General features: G+C 36.4%; 5 protein-coding genes and 1 long non-coding RNA gene across 6 annotated transcripts; 3 read left to right on the top strand and 3 right to left on the bottom strand.

The window, feature by feature from the left end:
- Positions 1-314: 314 nt before the first annotated feature.
- On the bottom strand, positions 315-2,245 carry LOC145212128 (rab GDP dissociation inhibitor alpha-like). Its single transcript, XM_080080165.1, has one exon. It carries the CDS (start codon positions 2,164-2,166, stop codon positions 841-843), a length of 1,326 nt encoding a protein of 441 aa, XP_079936291.1. The 5' UTR covers positions 2,167-2,245; the 3' UTR covers positions 315-840.
- A 2,682-nt stretch (positions 2,246-4,927) lies between these two features.
- On the bottom strand, positions 4,928-5,779 carry LOC145214585 (uncharacterized). The gene is made up of 3 exons (XR_013857076.1): positions 5,603-5,779; positions 5,345-5,451; positions 4,928-5,251 (listed from the first exon to the last, which is right to left on the bottom strand). It is a non-coding gene; the product is annotated as an uncharacterized LOC145214585 (long non-coding RNA).
- Positions 5,780-7,578: 1,799 nt separating this feature from the next.
- Positions 7,579-11,909, top strand: LOC145212125 (arylsulfatase B-like). Its single transcript, XM_080080162.1, has 8 exons — positions 7,579-8,024; positions 8,142-8,231; positions 8,538-8,724; positions 9,003-9,199; positions 9,917-10,124; positions 10,436-10,573; positions 10,656-10,940; positions 11,327-11,909. Exons 1-8 carry the CDS (start codon positions 7,836-7,838, stop codon positions 11,644-11,646), a joined length of 1,614 nt encoding a protein of 537 aa, XP_079936288.1. The 5' UTR covers positions 7,579-7,835; the 3' UTR covers positions 11,647-11,909.
- Positions 11,910-11,978: 69 nt separating this feature from the next.
- On the top strand, positions 11,979-16,530 carry LOC145212126 (arylsulfatase B-like). Its single transcript, XM_080080163.1, has 8 exons — positions 11,979-12,826; positions 12,972-13,061; positions 13,244-13,430; positions 13,604-13,800; positions 13,909-14,116; positions 15,019-15,156; positions 15,277-15,561; positions 15,901-16,530. The coding sequence occupies exons 1-8, from the start codon at positions 12,668-12,670 to the stop codon at positions 16,218-16,220; spliced, it is 1,584 nt and encodes a 527-aa protein (XP_079936289.1). The 5' UTR covers positions 11,979-12,667; the 3' UTR covers positions 16,221-16,530.
- A 24-nt stretch (positions 16,531-16,554) lies between these two features.
- On the top strand, positions 16,555-17,668 carry LOC145212129 (EEF1A lysine methyltransferase 4-like). Its single transcript, XM_080080166.1, has one exon. The coding sequence runs from the start codon at positions 16,555-16,557 to the stop codon at positions 17,299-17,301; it is 747 nt and encodes a 248-aa protein (XP_079936292.1). The 3' UTR covers positions 17,302-17,668.
- On the bottom strand, positions 17,457-19,791 carry LOC145212127 (WD repeat-containing protein WRAP73-like). Its single transcript, XM_080080164.1, has 2 exons — positions 18,423-19,791; positions 17,457-17,800 (listed from the first exon to the last, which is right to left on the bottom strand). Exons 1-2 carry the CDS (start codon positions 19,550-19,552, stop codon positions 17,593-17,595), a joined length of 1,338 nt encoding a protein of 445 aa, XP_079936290.1. The 5' UTR covers positions 19,553-19,791; the 3' UTR covers positions 17,457-17,592.
- Between the last annotated feature and the right edge of the window lie 74 nt (positions 19,792-19,865).

Raw genomic sequence — 19,865 nt, forward strand, 5'->3', positions numbered from 1 at the left:
ATCGCTACCCTACCTTGAGCATATCTGTATCTAAAACAGTTCCGTTGTCATAACATACTTTAGTGACTGAGTGCTTTTGCATTCTACGCTTCAACACTTGTGACATATGCAGAGTGGGCAAAATTTGAAATTGGTGAATAACCTATTTACCATTAAACTAATACTGAAGAATGTAAAAGCTGCAAAAAAGTTATTTAAACATACATCAATAGTTTAAAACAGCCCAGATGTTACCAAAATCTCATTCAGAGCAAGCAATAGTCATTAGCCTAAAGCTATTTGGTACTTCAAGAAACACACATTTGATACACCACTTACTATGGTTTTGTACTTTATTCCATATTTTAGGCAATTGGACAAGCAAATTAATTTAGCTGTTTGTGGATGGAGGGATACACAGGTTGGAAAATTTGTGGTCATTCTTAGTGACAAATTATATTGTTAACACTAGCAATGGCACAATAGAATGTAGACAGAATAATTTACATGAACATAAGCTATATGGAGCACACACAGCATCCATGTTTGTTTGCTCAACATAATACACCAAGAACTTGCATTTTACCAGCAGAAACATACATCTATTGGGACTAAGGCAGCCCATGACAATAGCTACTTATGCTTTTTAAATCAACTGAAGTGCAGAGAACTTTCAAACATTCAATCACTATTACAACAAAGTTACAGGTGAAATGACATTTCTATTTACAATCGCCACTCTATACAGGTGCAATGGTAGGAAAGCATAAACCAATCAAAGGTCAAAACGAGCTCCTTGGTTATGACACACTGAATTAAGTTTGCTTGATGTTTTAGTAGTTGTAATGGTGATTTGCACAGTTAGTCATCTGCATCAAGTGTTTTCACTTCCACAGGATCCCCAAACTCAAATGGCTCACCCATTGCCCTCTCGTACAAATCCAAGATATCAGTACAGGTTGACTCAAAGTGTGAGGAAGCATCATAGCTCTTGGAAATAAACATTTTGTTTTCTCTGCCATCATGAGTGGGCTCAAACTGATCAGAAGCACTGACAAACTTTGCATCAATCGGGTGCAGTAACTGGAGTCCTGGAGTGAGCTCAGATTCTGGATTAGATGTTTCCACGGTGGTGCTTACTATGGCCAGATATTTGCCTTTGCTTGCCACATTGTGTGCAAAGGACACTAAACTGATATAAATGTCATTTTTTCTATTAACCTCACTTTTTGGAATGATCAGTTGACAGGACAGACTGTTATTGGTGTTTTGAATGGGATGTGACAAGATACAAATTGCTCTGACAACTTGCCCAACCTTCCTGACTTGGTCTGGAAAATAAGAAGGATCTCCAACAACAATCTTTGCCTTCACTGTTGCACCTTCAGATGTGACACCAATTTTTCCATCAACCATCTCTATGTTCTCAATTGGCTTGTTTAGCATGTATGTACCTCCATGAATTGCGCTGAGACGAGCAAAACCTTGAGGAAGCTCACCAAGACCATAGATTGGATAAAGAAATGGACTTTTACCATATCTTGCAATAGACTCAAAATAGAGTTGGATTCTCTTGAGTGTAGTACAGCAAGGTTGCTGTAAGTAATCATCATTGGTCCACAAACCAAGAGTGTGACCAATTACCTCACGTAGTTTATCATTACAGCCATAACTTTCATATATCTTGCACATTGGAGTAGAGGGAGATTTACCACTATGAGTGTTTGGGTCATCTTCTTTGTAGTTCATGGCAAAGCCAAGAAAATTTTTCACTTTTCTCTTTTCCAAAATATTCATCAGGCTGGTTGAAAATGCCTCTTTCTCATTACTTGGCACTTTACGAACAGATCCACTTGTGTAAGCGTAGCAACCTTCAACTGACTTGAAATCCAAATATCGTGTAACATTGCTGTAAATAAGCAACTGCACTAACTTTCCATTGGCCATTAGAAACTTGGGAATCAAATCAACATTCCAATCTTTTCCTCTTCCCATAGACTCCGGAGGCGTTCCTTGTTGAAACTTCTTATACAAAGACTCCAGTGGGGAGAGCGATGTAGATTCTCCACCATAGTATGAGTTTCTGTCCATGTGTAAAACCTTCTTTCCCTTGACTGAAAACAAACCGCTCAAAATACATTCGGTAAGACCAGTGCCCAACAAAACCACATCATATTCTTCATCCATTTTGTATTTTAATAAAAAGTAACTTACTTACAACTGGACAAATGTTATGGCAAAGCTGTAAAGAAAAGTAATGATTAGTAACTGTTGGCCAATCTTTTAGTTCTTCATTAAATGACTGCCTATTTTAGGGCTTCTAGTCCAACATTTTGTATGACAGATATAAAGAGTATTGCCTGTGCCAAATGCAGCAAGCAACACCAACATAATGGCATGCTATGTAAGTATTTGGTATCCTAGTAAAATTTGCACCAAGCATAAAACAATATACTGATGGCATCACAAGCCTTAAACTGACACAGCAAGCCCTGTTAAGTTGAGTTAAACTTCTCCTCAAGGTCACAGCCCAATCAAGATTGTGTTTTTTTTAAGTTGGGTCTGTGCATAATTTTGAATTAGTGAAAACATCCATTTTTATTGTTACAATTTCAAATTTTTTTAATTTCAATCTTTTATTCGTCAAGTTTTAAAAGAGAAGGACACACACAAAAAAAAAGTATAAATGTATAATTGCGTGACAGGTCAATGAAAGGCCAAGCATTAGCCACCAAGCCATTGACCCTTTATTACAATACAAATAAATGTATAAAAAAACATTTATCTGCAGTCCATATCAATATGAATAAAATCTGTGCCACCAACAACACAAAAAAGCAGTGGCGGGATTTGAATTTTTTGTCACTCGGTTCTACAAACAAAAAGTCCATTGACAGTAACCACGTAACCAGTAATGCTAACCGGTTCGCTGATCTCATAAAGTGTCGTGAAACGGTTCTATAGAATCGGTGCGAACCGGCTGAATCCCACCACTGAAAATAAGTAATCTCACAACACTCCAAATAACCAAAATGCAGTAAAACATGACACGCAAGCGCAATACACCAAACGAAAGAGGGCGGAGTTAACAATCCAATGATCGGAATGCGAACGTTGGTAAATTAAGGTAAATTATTTTAATGATCACGTGATACGACATTAGATTTACTGAAATTAACATAGAATTTTAGGATGTAATTTTAAACCGAACGAAGCAATTAACGCTGACCAACAAAAGCAATTGTTTATGATGCTTTTACAACTTTTTTCACCTTGTAAAATTTAAGCAAACAAGCGCGAGAGGGAGAATGCTGAGTATTTCGTTCGATCATACTACATGATAAAACAAAGGTTTTAACGTAAAGTTGTGGTGGTAAACATCCAGGTGACACGAGTTAATATACTTAAAACCACACTACCAACACTGGCCAACCTCACTTTCTTGTGAGCCCCAGTCACATAACGCTTTATAATACGGTACAGCTGCAGTGCGTTTTGGTATCATCCACCAATTGTGCCATTTACTATTTCGCGCCTACAATAACGTTCTAAAGTTGCGCAGTTTTTTCTTGCTTGGTGATTGCTTTTAGTGCTATTATATTTCGCTATGTTTTTTTTTTCAACAAGCGAACATAATCTCAACTAAACTAAACTGTAAATAGCCTACTCGTGAAAGGCAGCGAAAGGTTTAGGGAAAGTCGTGTAATTTAGACCCTGCGTGTAATTTGAAACTTGGTTATATTTCGGAAAATTTTTGCGCACGTGTTTTTTGTCGCACTAGTTATCTTACTTGCGTTGTGAGGTGAATAATGATTCACCAGCAGCTATTACTGTTTTTACTGGTCATGCTTTTTATCATGACCAAGCACAATATTATTGCACTGCTTTGGAAAACGTTCACTTAAAAACACTGTTCTTTTGTGTGATTTGTTGTGTATGCACCTAATAAAAAAGTCCCTGTGTTGTATCAAAAAACTAACGCTGCCGCTCGGAGCTTTTCTTTTTCAGTTACAACATCCGCAGTTCGCGACCCATCAACTATACAAAGTGTCACGGAATGGCAACAGCTGAGCTGATGAGGTTCCCCCTACCCTTGTATCACACGAATCTATGGACTCATTGATCTGTTTTTTTTTAATTCCGTTTTTTTTCCTCTTTTGTTTTTTCTTTTTTATGTTGTACAACTTTCATGTTCAATCGTCACTATGTTTGTGCTGCACCCTTCCTTCCGGCGCCGGAAACTATCCAACAGGGTTTCTTTTGGTGGTTTCTTTTCCTGTTGAACCCCACCCTCTTTCCCTAACACGGGTGGTTAGATTAGGTCCCAAACTGGCTGGTTCCACCAACGTTTCCCCCCCAGTCTTGATGTCCCAATGCGCCAACCTCACCCTCCGTTGTGAGTCCCTGCCACATAACGCTATTAGTAACGGTGTAGCTGCAGCGCGTTTATCATCTTTCCACCAATTGTGCCCTTACCTTTGTCGCGCTTTATAACGTCCCAACGTTGCGCAGCTATTTCCGGCTTGGTGAATATTTTAGTGCAATTGTGCTGCTACGATTTGTATCACCGGCGAAATAAACTCAACTCAAAAATATACGCAAGGTGGCAGAATATTTTTTGCACAGCTTAAAATAGAAAGAAAAACCAAATTTCCATTTTTTTAGGGATCAAACTTTTTGCGTTTCTTAATTACTAGGCTACTGTTTATGGTGTAAATCTCAGTGGGTACACTCTAAAAAAATTTGTGTGAAGTTTGAATGAAAAATGATTCTCGTCGAGTAAAGAGTGAAACGATTTGTGTATTTCACTTCATTCATTTTTTTCAATGATTCAAAGATTGATATTTGTGCAAGCTCTATCTTTGAATCATTGAGTGATATTGAACCTTTCAGATATTCATTATTCTGAACCTTTCAAACATTTATTTTTCAGTCATAGCGAAAATAGGATACAGATTTAATATTTCGTCACTTTGCGTGAAAATTTATTTACCATACCACTTTAAACTATAGCTGAAAGAGCATGAAATACATGTACTCAAGTCGCAATATACAACTTTTGAATTCATACAATAAAGTTTAGGAGTTCGTTTCAAAATGAGAAAGGGGAAAGTTATACACCATACACCAAAAAGATGCAAGCAAAAGAAGTGTTGACCAAAAATAAGCACTATAGAGTGACCCATATTGTGGTTCAGTGGCAATGGGATAGGGTTGATCCAGTTAGATTCATCGGCTGGTTTTCCTTGTGCTTTATCCCACTGAATCCAGTCTGTAAAATGTAATGTTTACGACACATTTAATACCCTAGTCTTTTTTGATGATAAAATGCAAGCAACTTGTTGCAATATAAAAATAAACTCACCTTTTTTAAACTGGACAACCACGCATAGAGATATTCGCTCTCTTTCCCTCCTTTCATAATTAATGGCGGAAGAAGCCTTGGCTAGTACATTGTTGTAGTCATATATTCTGTAAAATGGTATATTTTTTACCTACTGTTACCAGGGTTTGCTCGTTATTCCTCACCAGTTAATAGGTTTTTATAGGTTCAGATAAGTTTTATGAAACCATGATGCTTACAAATAAAGTATAGCTCTGTGTTTTGCTAAAATCATCTTACCTGGCATCACATCCTGATTCCCGACCTTTTTGTCGATCATGTTTTGTCTGTCGATAAGTTCCCCAATTTAAAATGGTGAAACATTTGCCATTGACAAATTATCCGTTTTGATGAAAAGCACAAAACCAGACTTGCCTACATGTTGCCTAGTTGCTAATGCTATAAAATAGATATTCAAAATAATTCTTGATCAATCAGTATGTTATTACGTCTACATTTATTACATTAATTTTTCGTCTAGAAAACTTTTATACATCTATAAACTAACAAGCTTATCAGTAAGCGATATATACCCTGGCATCCTTGCCTTTACTTACCGGTTTCTAACAGCTTTTTGTTCAAGTATCGTTTCAAACTCCCGCCTTCCCAAACCAGTCGAATATAGCGAAAAAAGTAAATTAAATTACCGCCCGACCGTCAATATCCAATGGGATCGCTGTATTTGACAGGCGAAACGCCGAACTAGTGGCGCGGAAATAGCGAACAATAGCAGATGTCTCAAGGGAGTTACGTTTGCCGCGGTTCAATGTTTACTTCACTCACTGTAACAGCAAAAGATTCAAAATCCCCTCCAATCTTTTGAAAGGTTCACGAAAATGAATGAAGTTTTTTTAGAGTGTATGATTTTCGTGAAGTAGGCTACAGTTATTAATGCTTTCAGCATACAAAGAACAATCCGCGGACACTTTTCAAAAGTAAAATAGAATGGGTAAAAAAATTGCGTGTGAAAGTGTGTAATTTGGACCAGCAGCTGAAAATAAAGCAACCATGTAGCCTATGCACCATTCGGGAAGGTTTCTGACAGTTTTCAAAGAAGTTTGGCTTAGATTACGACTAATTAAAGCAGCTTATGTCTTAATGGATTCAGGAATAAAATAACTTTAATTCTTCTGTTTTTGACATTCCATCAGGAGTAGGCTACTGATGGACCAAGCTCAATGCAGGATTTACATTTATTTTTGTTTTGCTTTACGGATTGTTGCTTTTATTTGCCATGGTGCTGTTTTGCAGTGTTCTTCTAGTTTTCTTTAATTTCAGCTATCTTAGTGATTCTATTTCTGGCCTTTTTATCTTCCAGATTTATTTTCTTTTAATTTTTTATCCCATTTTTGATTTTATGCAATAAAATTCTAATATTTGCAATAAAACTCTAATATGAAACATTGTGGTAATGAATTAATTAAAATCCTGATTAGGTTGGTAGCTGAGGATTAACGTTCGTTTTGAGGAACATGGAAGAGAAATAGCACGGACTGTAAGTGGTCCGTTTATCACACGCCATTGGTCCAAATTACACACCATGCGTGTAGAATGGACCACTTGGCGAAAAAACCTTTTTTAAAAACCCCTTTTATTCTTTTCACGTTAATATCCACATATTGCTTTTTTGCAACCTAATAGCCTTCTTAGCGTCATAACTTAACGAATCGCATAAACTATACCCTTTATTTGAACGACTCAAAATTGGCCTTTGAGATTTTTATGCAAGTTTGTTGCAAGACGTGTAATCGAGCCAGTTTGATTGCTTATATATTCTCAAATGACGTCTTGCAAATTGCAATAGCACCACAATGTGGATTAGCTGGGAGTTTCCTCCCTGGAAGTCTGAAAGGTTTGCCAACAACATAATGTTTAGGCTAGTTTCTAAAAGTTAACTTTGAAAATGTGATTGAATGTTTTAATGAGAATGCTATTGGCTTTATCGTCGTCTCCCAACACATCATCTTTGCCACAAAACACCTCATGATCCCTTTTATCAAAATAAATTGTTCAAGTTTGCAATTTGATTCTCACATCATCGTAGCTCGCCAAGAGATTTCGTCAGCTGGTGCATCTTGAATGACAAAATTATTAAAGATGTAAGTTGTCATTTATCACCCAACGGTTTGAAAGATATTACAAAAAGACGATTTTTTTTAAAAATGTAGGGAACAAACATTAACATTTTGTAAAAAGTTTGCAAAGTTCTGCAAGCCTGTCTTTAATTAGCACTGGTTTTCATATGACTATTTCTACGTTTTTTGTGGAAAGATCAGGGGCAGTAGAACAAAAAAGTCCCGAGTATAATTAAAATTGAAACCGCAGACATGGGACGTCCCCTAACTTAGCTTGCCATTTGTAAATCACCTCGAAAATAATCTCGAATTATTGTTTTTGTACGTCGGTGCTTTAGCCCTATTGTACTATTAAGTCCAACAAATTTTGTGTGTTTAGTATTTTAATAACGCGTTTTATGCATACAGTCTGTACATTGTTTGAAAAAATGTGGGTGAATAGATTAAACTTGATGAGCATTTTGCTCCAACTTGCATGTGCAAATAGTCTTCAACAGCCCCACATTTTACTGATGATTGCAGATGATCTTGGTTATCATGATGTTGGCTACCATGGGGCGGACATTTTTACTCCAAATATTGATAAGGTTTGATTCTGCTCATAATTGTAGCACAAATACTCCCAACTTTATGTGTTAATGCAATCTGATGCAAGAAGTATTTTGTTGTATTTATTGATTATTTTAATGAAGTTCTTTTTACAGCTTGCTAACGATGGGGTGATTTTAGAAAACTACTATGTCCAGCCCATCTGTACCCCCAGCAGAAGTCAGCTAATGACTGGTCGTTACCAAGTAATTCTACTTGCATTAGATACTGTTTAAAAGTATTGTTTCCAAACTTTATCTACATGCTAAAGCGCCAACTTTATTCAAAGTCAAATTGTAAAAAAGTGACAGTGCAAAAAGATCCAAAAGAAAAGCCATGATTTAGGATTGAAACCTAATTTATAAACACAACTTCAGGAGTTGTGAATACTTTTCAATTGTAACGCATAATGTCATGTAACACCTAGAAAATAGCTGATTGTACCACTAATGGTATGTATTCCTCACACTGATTTTAAAGAATACTAAAGCTGTTTTACATTTTTACTTCAGATACACTTTGGATTGCAACACAGTGTTCTGTTTGCCCCACAGCCACACTGTCTTCCACTCGATGAAACACTGTTACCTGCAAAACTTAGGGAAGCGGGATATTCTACTCATATTGTTGGAAAGTGGCATCTTGGGTTTTGCAAATATGAATGTCTTCCAACATCAAGAGGATTTGATTCATTTTATGGTTAATTCAAACTTACAGCTAATATGTTTCAAAAACCTTGTAGCTTAACTTTTAGTATGTCATCCTAAGAAACAAAGGTAATTTGTGCCGCAGACTTAAGCTATGTCTTAACAAGCTCATTGTTTAATAACAATTAGATAATGTTGGGCCTATTGGTTTTGTATAATGACGCAAAGGACTCTTAGCAGTAATTTTACTTGAAATAACTTGCTGCAGACATTTTATTTGAAAGAAAAAACTGTGTATAAAATGTGAACAACCTTTTGTTCCCAATGCAGGGTATTTATGTGGAAAACAGGATTACTACACAAAGGAAGTAAGTGGGTTTTTGGCTGGTTGGGAATACAGTGAAAAATTCAAGGGTTATGACTTCCATGACAATCTCAAACCTGCATGGGAAGGAAATGGAACCTATTCTACATATCTTTATCAGCAACGTGCTTTGAAAGTGATTCAGGATCATGACAAAAATAAGGTGCAATTTTAATGTTATGTTGTGGAAAGTTTAGTAGTTTTTTAAAGACAACTCAGCATATTTGACTTGAGTTTGTGATCTACCATTAGGTTGTTGGTGGTTAGGAAGGCATTGACCGCCGTCTGAAGTCAAAAGCATTATTGATTGCCTTTCAAAATACTTCTAGTGGTTAAACTTTTAAACATTGACTGAGTAGGATAACATTTTGCAGAACTGTTTGGGCCATTGCACTTTGAAAGTTTATTAGTTCAGTAACCCCACTAACCCCTAAAGTGGTTGAAAATGGTCAACAAATCTAAATTGGTTAAAATTGGGACAGTTTTTACTTTTTAGAATATACCATTTTAAGGTATCAATGGTTGGGTTTAACCCTGTAGCCCAACCATTTACCTCAAATGCCCTTTGAAATAGGTAATCTTTAAACATTGTCTGAATTGAATGTGATTTAGGCAGTTAGTGCTTCATAAATCAGGACTAATAGGGCAGAATATGGAACATGGGACACAATATAAAAGAACCATCATTTTAAAAAATAGCCACCCTTCTAGTTTTTTGGTTAGAAATTGTTAGAAAATTAAAAAAAAACTAGAAATATTGCAATCAAGATTTAATATACTACCAAGCAAATAATATTTTAAACAAGTCCCAACATAAAGTTATTTAGTGTCATATTGTACTCTGTTTGAAGCAATTGTGAATAAAATATTTTTGTTGCAGCCGTTGTTTTTGTATCTGCCGTTTCAATCTGTCCACTTTCCTTTGCAAGCACCCCAAAAATACATTGACATGTATCCAAACATAAAGGACCACAACAGAAAAATCTACTCAGCAATGGTGACAGCAATGGATGATGTAGTTGGTGCTGTGGTTAATGAACTACAGAAGCAAAACATGTGGAACAACACTGTCACTGTCTTTAGCACAGGTGTTTGGCAAATGCACTTGTTTCTGTGGTCACATGTGCAAATGTAACATGTTGTTTTAGTGTTTACTTTTGTACCTTATGCGTTGGGCCTTGGTGAGCTTACAGCCATAGTCATTAACGTTACATAAACGTTTGTATTATTTCACATCAACTATAGTGTATTAATTGTTACCGTTGTATTGGTTTGAATATAATGATTCACTGTCTTAACTTTATCTTGTTATTATGTTGTTAATCGAATTAGAGTTAAACCTCTTCTAAAAAGCTTTTTTACTTCCCTTTTTAATGTAAAAACTCTTCTCCATGTTTAGATAATGGTGGACAAACTCTTCAAGGTGGGAACAACTGGCCATTGCGAGGAAGAAAGGCATCATTGTGGGAAGGTGGTGTAAGAGGTGTTGGATTGGTGCATGGTGCTGGGATTGTTGACAAAGGTCGAACTAGCACTGGTATGTGTGACAATATTGCTTTTATGGTTGATTTTGTGTTAAAATGTGGAGTATTTATTTTTTGCCTGTCTTGATTTATCAGAGCTGATGCATGTATCAGATTGGTTCCCAACACTGCTTCATGTTGCTAATGCAACTACATCTGGAACTAAACCACTTGACAGCCACAATGTTTGGGATGCAATATCCAGCAAGAATGGTCATTCACCAAGAACTGAGTTACTTCACAACATTGATCCAATTTTTAAAAGACCCTATGGACCAACTCCGCCTATGACTCCATATCCAAACAAGTATGGTGTTAACACTTTATGGGGTCACACAGCACTACGGTGGTTGAACTGGAAGCTTTATACTGGGGATCCAGGTGTGTTACTTAAACCTATTTATTTTGACTTATACCCACCATGTAAGCATCTCACCATAAACACACACTTTTCACGTTTGTCTTAAACTTGACACATCTATCTGTACAAGGTACAAGGTGATTGTTCATTACACAAATACCCAGTGATCAAAGAGTTAATTTTGCACTGATGTTGAAAAAATAATATAATTAACATTATGTAACAATTTTAGCCTTGTTGGTAATGTGATTTAAAGGCCAATTACAGCAGTGTGCCAGCTCTTGCTAAAACTATGACACAGACTCAGCAACTCTGGTCTTATGTTTCAAACACCAAACAACTCTAACTTAACTTGTTAGAATCAAATTTGATAGTAGACTACATTTTCTCTGACATGTTGTTTTAGGATATGAATCAATTGATCCACCTCCAACCATGTACAGAAATCAGACTGTTGATACTACCTGTCTAGTTTCTGGTGGTTATCATCCTGATTGTAAAGAACCAATCAAGGCACCAGAACCAGTACCAAGTGTTCGTCTGTATGATATTACAGCCGACCCTTCAGAAAATGTTGATGTTGCTAAATATTTTCCAATGATTGTTGATCAGATGCTTGAAAAAATAGCTGCTTACAACAAGACAGCTGTGCCTGTATCATGGCCTGGTGGGGATAAAAATTGTGACCCTGCATTGCAAGACGATGTATGGGGCCCATGGATGTAATTGGGTATTAAGTTCCACTTGTATCATTGTTTTATTTTTCACAAATCAATTCTTAAATCACGATCGAGTAAAAACTAAGAATATGATTAATGTGTCAGTTCTGTTACTACATTTTCTCGTCACTTTTGATTCATTTTTTGTCATATATTGTTCTTCATCACTTTTGGTTTCTGCTCTATGTTAAATATAAAGTAAAACTTTTTAATATTTCACTGTGTTATTGTCATTTTAATGTCAAAGCAATAAATCACCTATGCAGTGTGCTCAAGCTTCCAATTATGTTTATCTTGCAGTACCACAAGTTCGTGAAAACTAAAAAGAGAGACGTTGCATAAAATTGGTCCCTAAATCACATGAATTTATTGCAATTGTGGGTGTGATCTATTGTAAATTGCTTTAATCATAACGACACACAAAACATCGCCATGTGACATCGTTGGTCGCATTTAAGCGTTTTGTGTCATATCAAATGGTCGCATTTATCCGCGTTTAAATACAGTGTAATTTGCCGGACATGCAACAATCGGAAACGGCGGAGAGAGAACAATGCTAAACCAAAACACGTGAAACCAGACATACAACACATAGAATAGTGTTAAAAATGTAAATGGCTAAAAACTAGACAAAAAAGTATCTGTGTTTTGTTTTCGCGCAAAACACAAATCATGTTCTGGTTAATTGCACTTCTGATTGACAGCGTAACATATTGCACACTCACGTTTGTTGTTTGTTTGTTTTGCACGTGGCGTACACAACTACACATGTGTGTATCTTTAACCGTTGCTTCACCAGGCCAGGAACAAGTGGTTAATATACCAGTTCTTCAGGATAAAGGCAAAAACGTTGTAATTATGACTGTTGCTTCACCGCAATGTAGAGCGTGATTGGTTTGGTAAATCTTGTTTGTTTTTGTTGAACGCATAATGCACGCACAATTTCGACAATTTTGTTTTTAGTCCGAGAACCTAAACTGTTTCGTTAACAGTTTTGTGTATGTAGTCGTGTTTATTGTTCATAAAGTATGTCGTTGGTACAGTTTTTGTTTCTGTTCGTTTTCCTTTACTTGGGATCTGCAAATAGTCTTCAACAGCCCCACATTTTGCTAATGATTGCAGATGATCTTGGATACCACGATGTTGGCTACCATGGGGCAGACATTTTTACACCAAATATTGATAAGGTGTTTGGTACCTTTTACATTTTTGTTTCATAAATATTAAAAGAATTAATACTAGTCATAATATACTCAAATGTTTGTGTGTAACTGTGTATGTTGGAGATTTTTGAATTTGTTATTATAATACTTTGTGTGTGCTTTTGTACAGCTTGCAAGGGAAGGAGTGATTTTGGAAAATTATTATGTTCAACCCATTTGTACTCCCAGCAGAAGTCAGCTGATGACTGGTCGCTACCAAGTAAGTATATTAGTGACTCTGCATATGCATTTAGACAATGACACTGATATTGTGAGTGTGAGATAGACTTTATAAATGCTGCCAAATACATTCATGTAATTATTAATATGTGGTGATGTGGCTTTCAATACATTCTACCCACTGGGCAAAATTTACAGCCTGTGCTTTTTTTTCCCTTCCAGATACATTTTGGGTTGCAGCACAATGTTCTCTTTGCCCCTCAGCCCCAGTGCCTTCCATTGGATGAAACACTTTTACCAGCAAAACTTAGGGAGGCTGGTTATTCTACACATATTGTTGGAAAATGGCATCTTGGGTTTTGTAAATATGAATGTCTTCCCACGTCAAGAGGATTTGACTCGTACTATGGTGAGGTTGTATTGAAGTATGTATATAAAGAAAAAAAAGCTGCATCTAATGTTATTGCTACAAACTCCAATAGTTAGGGTTTCTGTGTTTGTTTCTAAATTATCTGGTAGTGCTTGTAACAGCACCTAATTATTATGTTGTATATACAACTGAAGCATGGTTTTGTGTCTTAGGTTATTACTGTGGAAATCAAGACTACTACACCAAAGAAGTTGTTGGTCATATGTTTAACTGGAAATACAGTGGACAGTTCAAGGGGTACGATTTTCATGACAATCTGAAACCTGCATGGGAAGGAAATGGAACTTACTCTACGTATCTTTATCAACAAAGAGCCTTAAAAATCATTGAAGAACATGATAAAAACAAGGTGTGTGTATCTGTTTAACTTTTGTATTATCCATATTTGCTGTAATAACTTGCTGAAAGAAATTTTTTAATTTAGAAAAAAAGTGACCAAGGTACTTGTTTTTTACAGCCTCTGTTTTTGTATCTTCCCTTTCAATCCGTGCACGCACCCTTGCAAGCACCACAAAAGTATATTGACATGTATCCAAACATCAAAGACAACAAACGCAAAGTTTATTCAGCTATGGTGACAGCAATGGATGATGTGGTTGGTGCGGTGGTTGATGAACTACAGAAGCAAAACATGTGGAACAATACTGTTACCATATTCAGCACAGGTACAGCCCAATAAAACTGTTTGGTAGCAAAACAAACTTTTTTAAGATTTGTGTAACTGCCCCATGATTGCATTCCCTGTATTAGCATGCTGGAAAAAAAAGCAGATCAATGATTGACATTTTAACACTAATACATGTAATGCCTGTCCACTGGTCATAAAATAAGTTCCAGCTATTTGTTGTTGTCACATGTGTCAATATTGCGATTGTCACAAGACCGTTGGACAATAAAGGATAGGTTAAATATTTTCTTGTTTGTATTTGTATAATTGTTCTTTTTTATTGTTCCATCTTTGCACATACTAAGCTAAAATGTTAATACACCATTCACTTTTGCAGAGACATGGTAATGAGTAATATTTAAATTTTGCTTTTTTTGTTTGTTAAATTATCATCATAGAGTACCATACCTGAACTAGTCATTAGCTGCCATGAAACACATGAATGTTTATGTCAGAGCAGCTAACACTTTTTGAATTGTTGTTTGGACTGTAGAAAATTTACAAGTATTTGATAATAATGAAATGAATTTTCTTTTGAATAATGTTGTGTATTACTTACATGCTACGATGAATATTTTCATACTGGGATCAGCCCTGAAGCATTGATGGAGACCAGCAATCACAGCATACTTATTGATAAATCATAGTATGGCAGGCCTATTAAAGGCGTTGTACTGAATCAGCTGGTCTCCCAATCATTCCAATATGGCAAGGCACATGCTAGAAAAATCTAAAATCTAGCCTGTGGTGGGATTCAAACCCCTGACAGGAGTCTTTCCAACTTACATGAAAATAGTATTGGTTTTCTACAACCAGATTGTTTTTCTCTGAGTTTAAGTTTAACACTAGTAGAGTAATTTAGACCATTTCTTTAAAATTAGCCACAGAATTGTTGTGTAGATAATGGTGGACAAACTCTTAATGGCGGGAACAACTGGCCATTGCGAGGAAGAAAGGCATCATTGTGGGAAGGTGGTGTGAGGGGTGTTGGATTGGTGCATGGTGCTGGAATTGTTGACAAAGGTCGAACTAGCAGGGGTATGTTTTACTTTATACTTATATCTCCAGTGGTATATAATTTTTTAGTGATTTCATTCAATGACTTTTAGGAATAGTCTTCATGCCAATTTAAATTTCTGGTTTACTTGTCTATTACAGAGCTGATGCATGTATCTGATTGGTTCCCAACACTGCTTCATGTTGCTAATACAACTACATCTGGAACTAAACCCCTTGACAGCCACAATGTTTGGGATGCAATATCCAGCAAGAATGGTCATTCACCAAGAACTGAGTTGCTTCACAACATTGATCCTGAATTTACTCGTCCTTTTGGACCAACACCACCGATGACCCCATACCCAAACAAGCATGGAGTTGACACTTTGAAAGGTCACACTGCATTAAGGTGGTTGAACTGGAAGCTTTATACTGGAGATCCAGGTATGATTGCTTATTGAAAAAATGGATTATCGCTTGTTTGCAACATTGTGTATTTTCAACTTTTTTATTTTCACTGAGTGTTTACATTTTTTGCCCTACAACTGTCAAAAAAAGAATCTAAAAACATTCACACCGTATTTTTACCATAACCAATTTGCATAAACATGTATGGGACCCATTTGTTTTTCCTTGTAAAACCAATCATGTCAGTGGGTCAAATGGTGTATATATTAAATCGGTATATAGGACATGGAATATATATAAATATATAGAAACACTTTTTATCATGCCCAAATTATTTGTTAACAGGATCATTTTTGTCTCATTATCTGCATGTAGGTTATTCTTCCATCGATCCACCCCCAACTCTGTACAGAAATCAAACAGTTGATACATCATGCCTAGTCTCTGATGGTTATCACCCAGATTGCAAAGAACCACTTAAAGCACCAGAACCATTACCAAGTGTCCGATTGTTTGATATTACAGCTGATCCTTCAGAAAATGTTGATGTAGCTAAATATTTTCCTTTGATTGTTGATGAGATGCTGGGAAAGATAGCTGCTTACAACAAAACTGCAGTTCCTATAGCTTGGCCTGGGGGTGACAAAAACTGTGATCCCGCATTGCAAGATAATGTCTGGGGACCATGGAAGTGATATTTTAGTCACATGACACGCGCATGGCATGAAGCAAATTTATCATATAATGTGAAAAAAATACTACTCTCATGGCAGTTTGGAATCTTATATCTTATTGTTATGTTATCTACTGCTCTTAACGTTTTTTAGATAGCAGTTGTTTTATACCATGTTGCAATGTCTCTATTATTCACATCTTCTATTCAAAAATTTGTGCTTTCATGAACAATATGTCGATATATGTACTTAAAAATCAAGATCACTTTTTAAATGTCACTGTATCTTCATTTATTTCTGCGCTGAATTAATACACCTTCTATGCATTCCAGCAGTTGTTATAGTTTTTTTAATCATGGAAAGTAATGTCAAATATAAAGAGAAGAAATATTGGAACTTGCGTTATGCTGAAGAAGATTGCTATGAATGGTTCAAAGACTACAGTTTTTTCAGAATGTTTATCAGGAGGTATGTCAAAAGTAATGACAAAATACTGATGTTGGGATGCGGAAACAGCAAGTTAAGTGCAGACATGTATGCCGATGGGTTTAAGAATATTGTCAATGTCGACTACTCTGAAGTGTGCATACAGAATATGAGAGAAAAACACATAGACTGTCCTGGCATGATGTGGATGACCATGGATATAAAGGATTTAAAATTTGATGATGCTGAGTTTGATGTTATCTTGGAAAAGGGCACACTTGATGCTTTGCTAGTTGATGAACCTGATCGGTGGCAATTAAGCGAGCCCGCATATAAAACGATGGAAACAATTTTGCTTCAGTGTGGTCAACTTCTGAAGACTGGTGGAAAATTTTTGTCAATTACTTTTGAGCAACCTATGTTCCGCAAACGTATTTATGCAAGAAAATGTCTTAATTGGAGTGTAAACTACCATACAATAGGCGACACTGGGTGCATTGAATACTTTGTGTATTATATGACCAAGGGGGAGGAACTGTCCCAATCTGACCAGGACTATGAACAAGCAGTTTCACAGCGTCGCCAACTCTGGTTGAATGAAACAAACTTGCCAACAACATTGGTATCATCGCACCAAGAAGAAAATGATTTCACAAAAATCATGGTTGATAGTTAATACATGTATCAAACAGTGCAAACTGCTGTTTTGAACTCATTTTGTGAATACACTAAACACAACTTAAACCTGATAGTACTTGGACTGGCCAACCGTAATACTCAACTGGGGTTGGCTGATGCTTTATGCCTAAAGCAGTTTCTCATTTCACAGCAAACACACATATTTATTCTATTTTAAAACTATCTGTAACAGATCAAAGGGCATTCGTGTCATGAATTAGTCACTGAATGCAAAAATAAAAATACTTTTACCCCAGAATATGTGCTACAGCAAAAAATAAAAAATACTTTATGTTGGGGAATTTTCAAGATAACATATGCATGTTTGTTCTTTGCTCAACAATAAAATTGATCGGCCATTGGGATGCCATTTCAATGAATAAACATGAAATGTTGCACTTATAGGCACTTGGACAGATACTGAACCAGAAGGTGACCACAAGTAAATCTTGTCATTTCCAGTGCACAAGGCGAGACGGCTTTTGCATGGATCCCACCTAACAAAAACATATATTAAACAGTATTCTTGTAATAATGTAATTTTAGTGACTTATTTTATAACAGTGCTATGCAACCTCATTCCACTTGTTTAGGGTTTAAAGTTACAAATAGGAAACACTGTTTGTGGCCATTTTTCAGGACTGTTGTGCTTCATTTAATCAGCAAAGACACAGTTATAACTGTGTTTCATTTGATTTAATTTTGGAAAAAGCTTTTTGTTGGGGAGTTCGACCCCTTATGTTTTGTGAACAGCTGAAGAAGTCCAACTGAATCGAAAATTTCTGTTTATTTCGGGTAATATAAATTCATGTCTAAATGGGCTCCGGCTAAAACAAAATTTGTTTGCACATGTACTTTAACACTACAGTCCAGCATTTTTACCAGTTTTAAAATCTGCCAATAAATGAGAATTACTTGATGATCACAAGGTGATTGGTTTCAACTATCAGTGATTATGTTTATTTAATTATTGATTGTCGGAGGTCTACTTTTTCAAAAGTTTTCATGCTAACATCTTTAAATCTGGTTTAAGCCAACCTGTTTTGGTGGAGTAATAGTATAGGAAACCACTAAATCCCTTGCTGCAATAAAAACAACCAACTTATGATAAAAGTTTACCTTGCACACTTGATAGGTGAAGTCTGTTTTAATACAACAAACAGACAAAGTTTTTGCATGCTCCAAATATGCATCGCTGTACGCATGCTGTCATCAATTGTGGCAAGGTACTTGTTATCGGGGCTAAACTCCATCCAATTGACTCCAATTTTGGGATTAGGTTTTTCTGGGTCAGGTAGACAGCATTCCAACTCTACAGGCAATGTTAAAAATTCATACTTGCTCTGAGTGCTGAAAATTGTTGGTGGTGCATTTAAGTTTGTGTTTTCATGCTTTGGAATTTCTGGGCGGGACTCCTTTTCTCCATACACAACCACATTTGAAGCCTGGACGGTGGATGTATGTGAAAACTCAGATATGCTTTTCCATGTAATGTGGTTTAGTAACCGGACTTTTTGATCATAACTGCCCACAGCTAAAAATTGACTGGTGGGTGACCAAACAGCTCGCTTAACACCCAAAGCCCATTCATATGCTTTGTAAGTGCTCAAACATCGCCCATCCATGGTGTAAATAAGAATCTTATACCATAGACAATGGTCCCAGACACATATGACCCTTCCATCTGGTGACCATTTTAATCCACTAAGATCTTCTGTATCAGTCTCAAACAGATTCATAAGCTGCCATGAATCAACAGCAAATACACTGACACAGTCTTTGCACTTTCTGCACTCAGCAAGAGCCAGGTACTTGCCATCTGAGGAAAAACTGAGGCACTCTTTTGCATTTTTAACAAACCTAATGTAGGATATTGATTTGTTCACAAGTGACCAAACAGTCACTCTTAGGTTGAAACTGGCAGCAGTCAATACATGTCTACCATCAGGACTCCACAGAGCATGAATTAAACCAGCAGAACCCTCATCGATTTTGCAAGTCCAGTCTGGTTGGTCAATTGACCAAACCTGACACATGCCACGTTTATACATTGCGCAAAGTAAAAACTGTGAGTCTGAGGACCAGTCTACAGCTTGAATTGCATCAACACAGGTGTAGAGTCGAATGATTTGCAAAGTTTCAACATCTCGTATTATCACTTTGTATGACACACAGTTCACCAAGTATTGACCGTCTGGTGAAAACTTGCATAGCCCCTGCGATTGTTTAAACAATTCCGAAAAATTCATCCTTGCACATCAACTAAAATTAAAACATCCAATACACTTCCTGATAAAAAATTGATGTTTTTGTGTACAACCTCTTATACTTTTGTATCTGTTTTCTTTCATAAACACACACATTTACTCAGTTAGAAAGGCACCATGCTTTAATCCAGGGGTTCTTAACCAGGGGTGCACACACCCCCAGGGGGTACTGTTGCTAGGGGTGCGGGAATGCTGAATCATTAAGGTTGGTTAGGTCTATTCTATATAAATACAAAAACCTAGGGGGGTGCAAAATTGGTTGGTGATTTAAAAGGAGTGCAACAAGGAAAAAGGT

The sequence above is a fragment of the Phallusia mammillata genome, chromosome 2, assembly GCF_965637545.1.
Source record: "Phallusia mammillata chromosome 2, kaPhaMamm4.hap1.1, whole genome shotgun sequence".
Lineage (NCBI taxonomy): Eukaryota > Metazoa > Chordata > Ascidiacea > Phlebobranchia > Ascidiidae > Phallusia > Phallusia mammillata.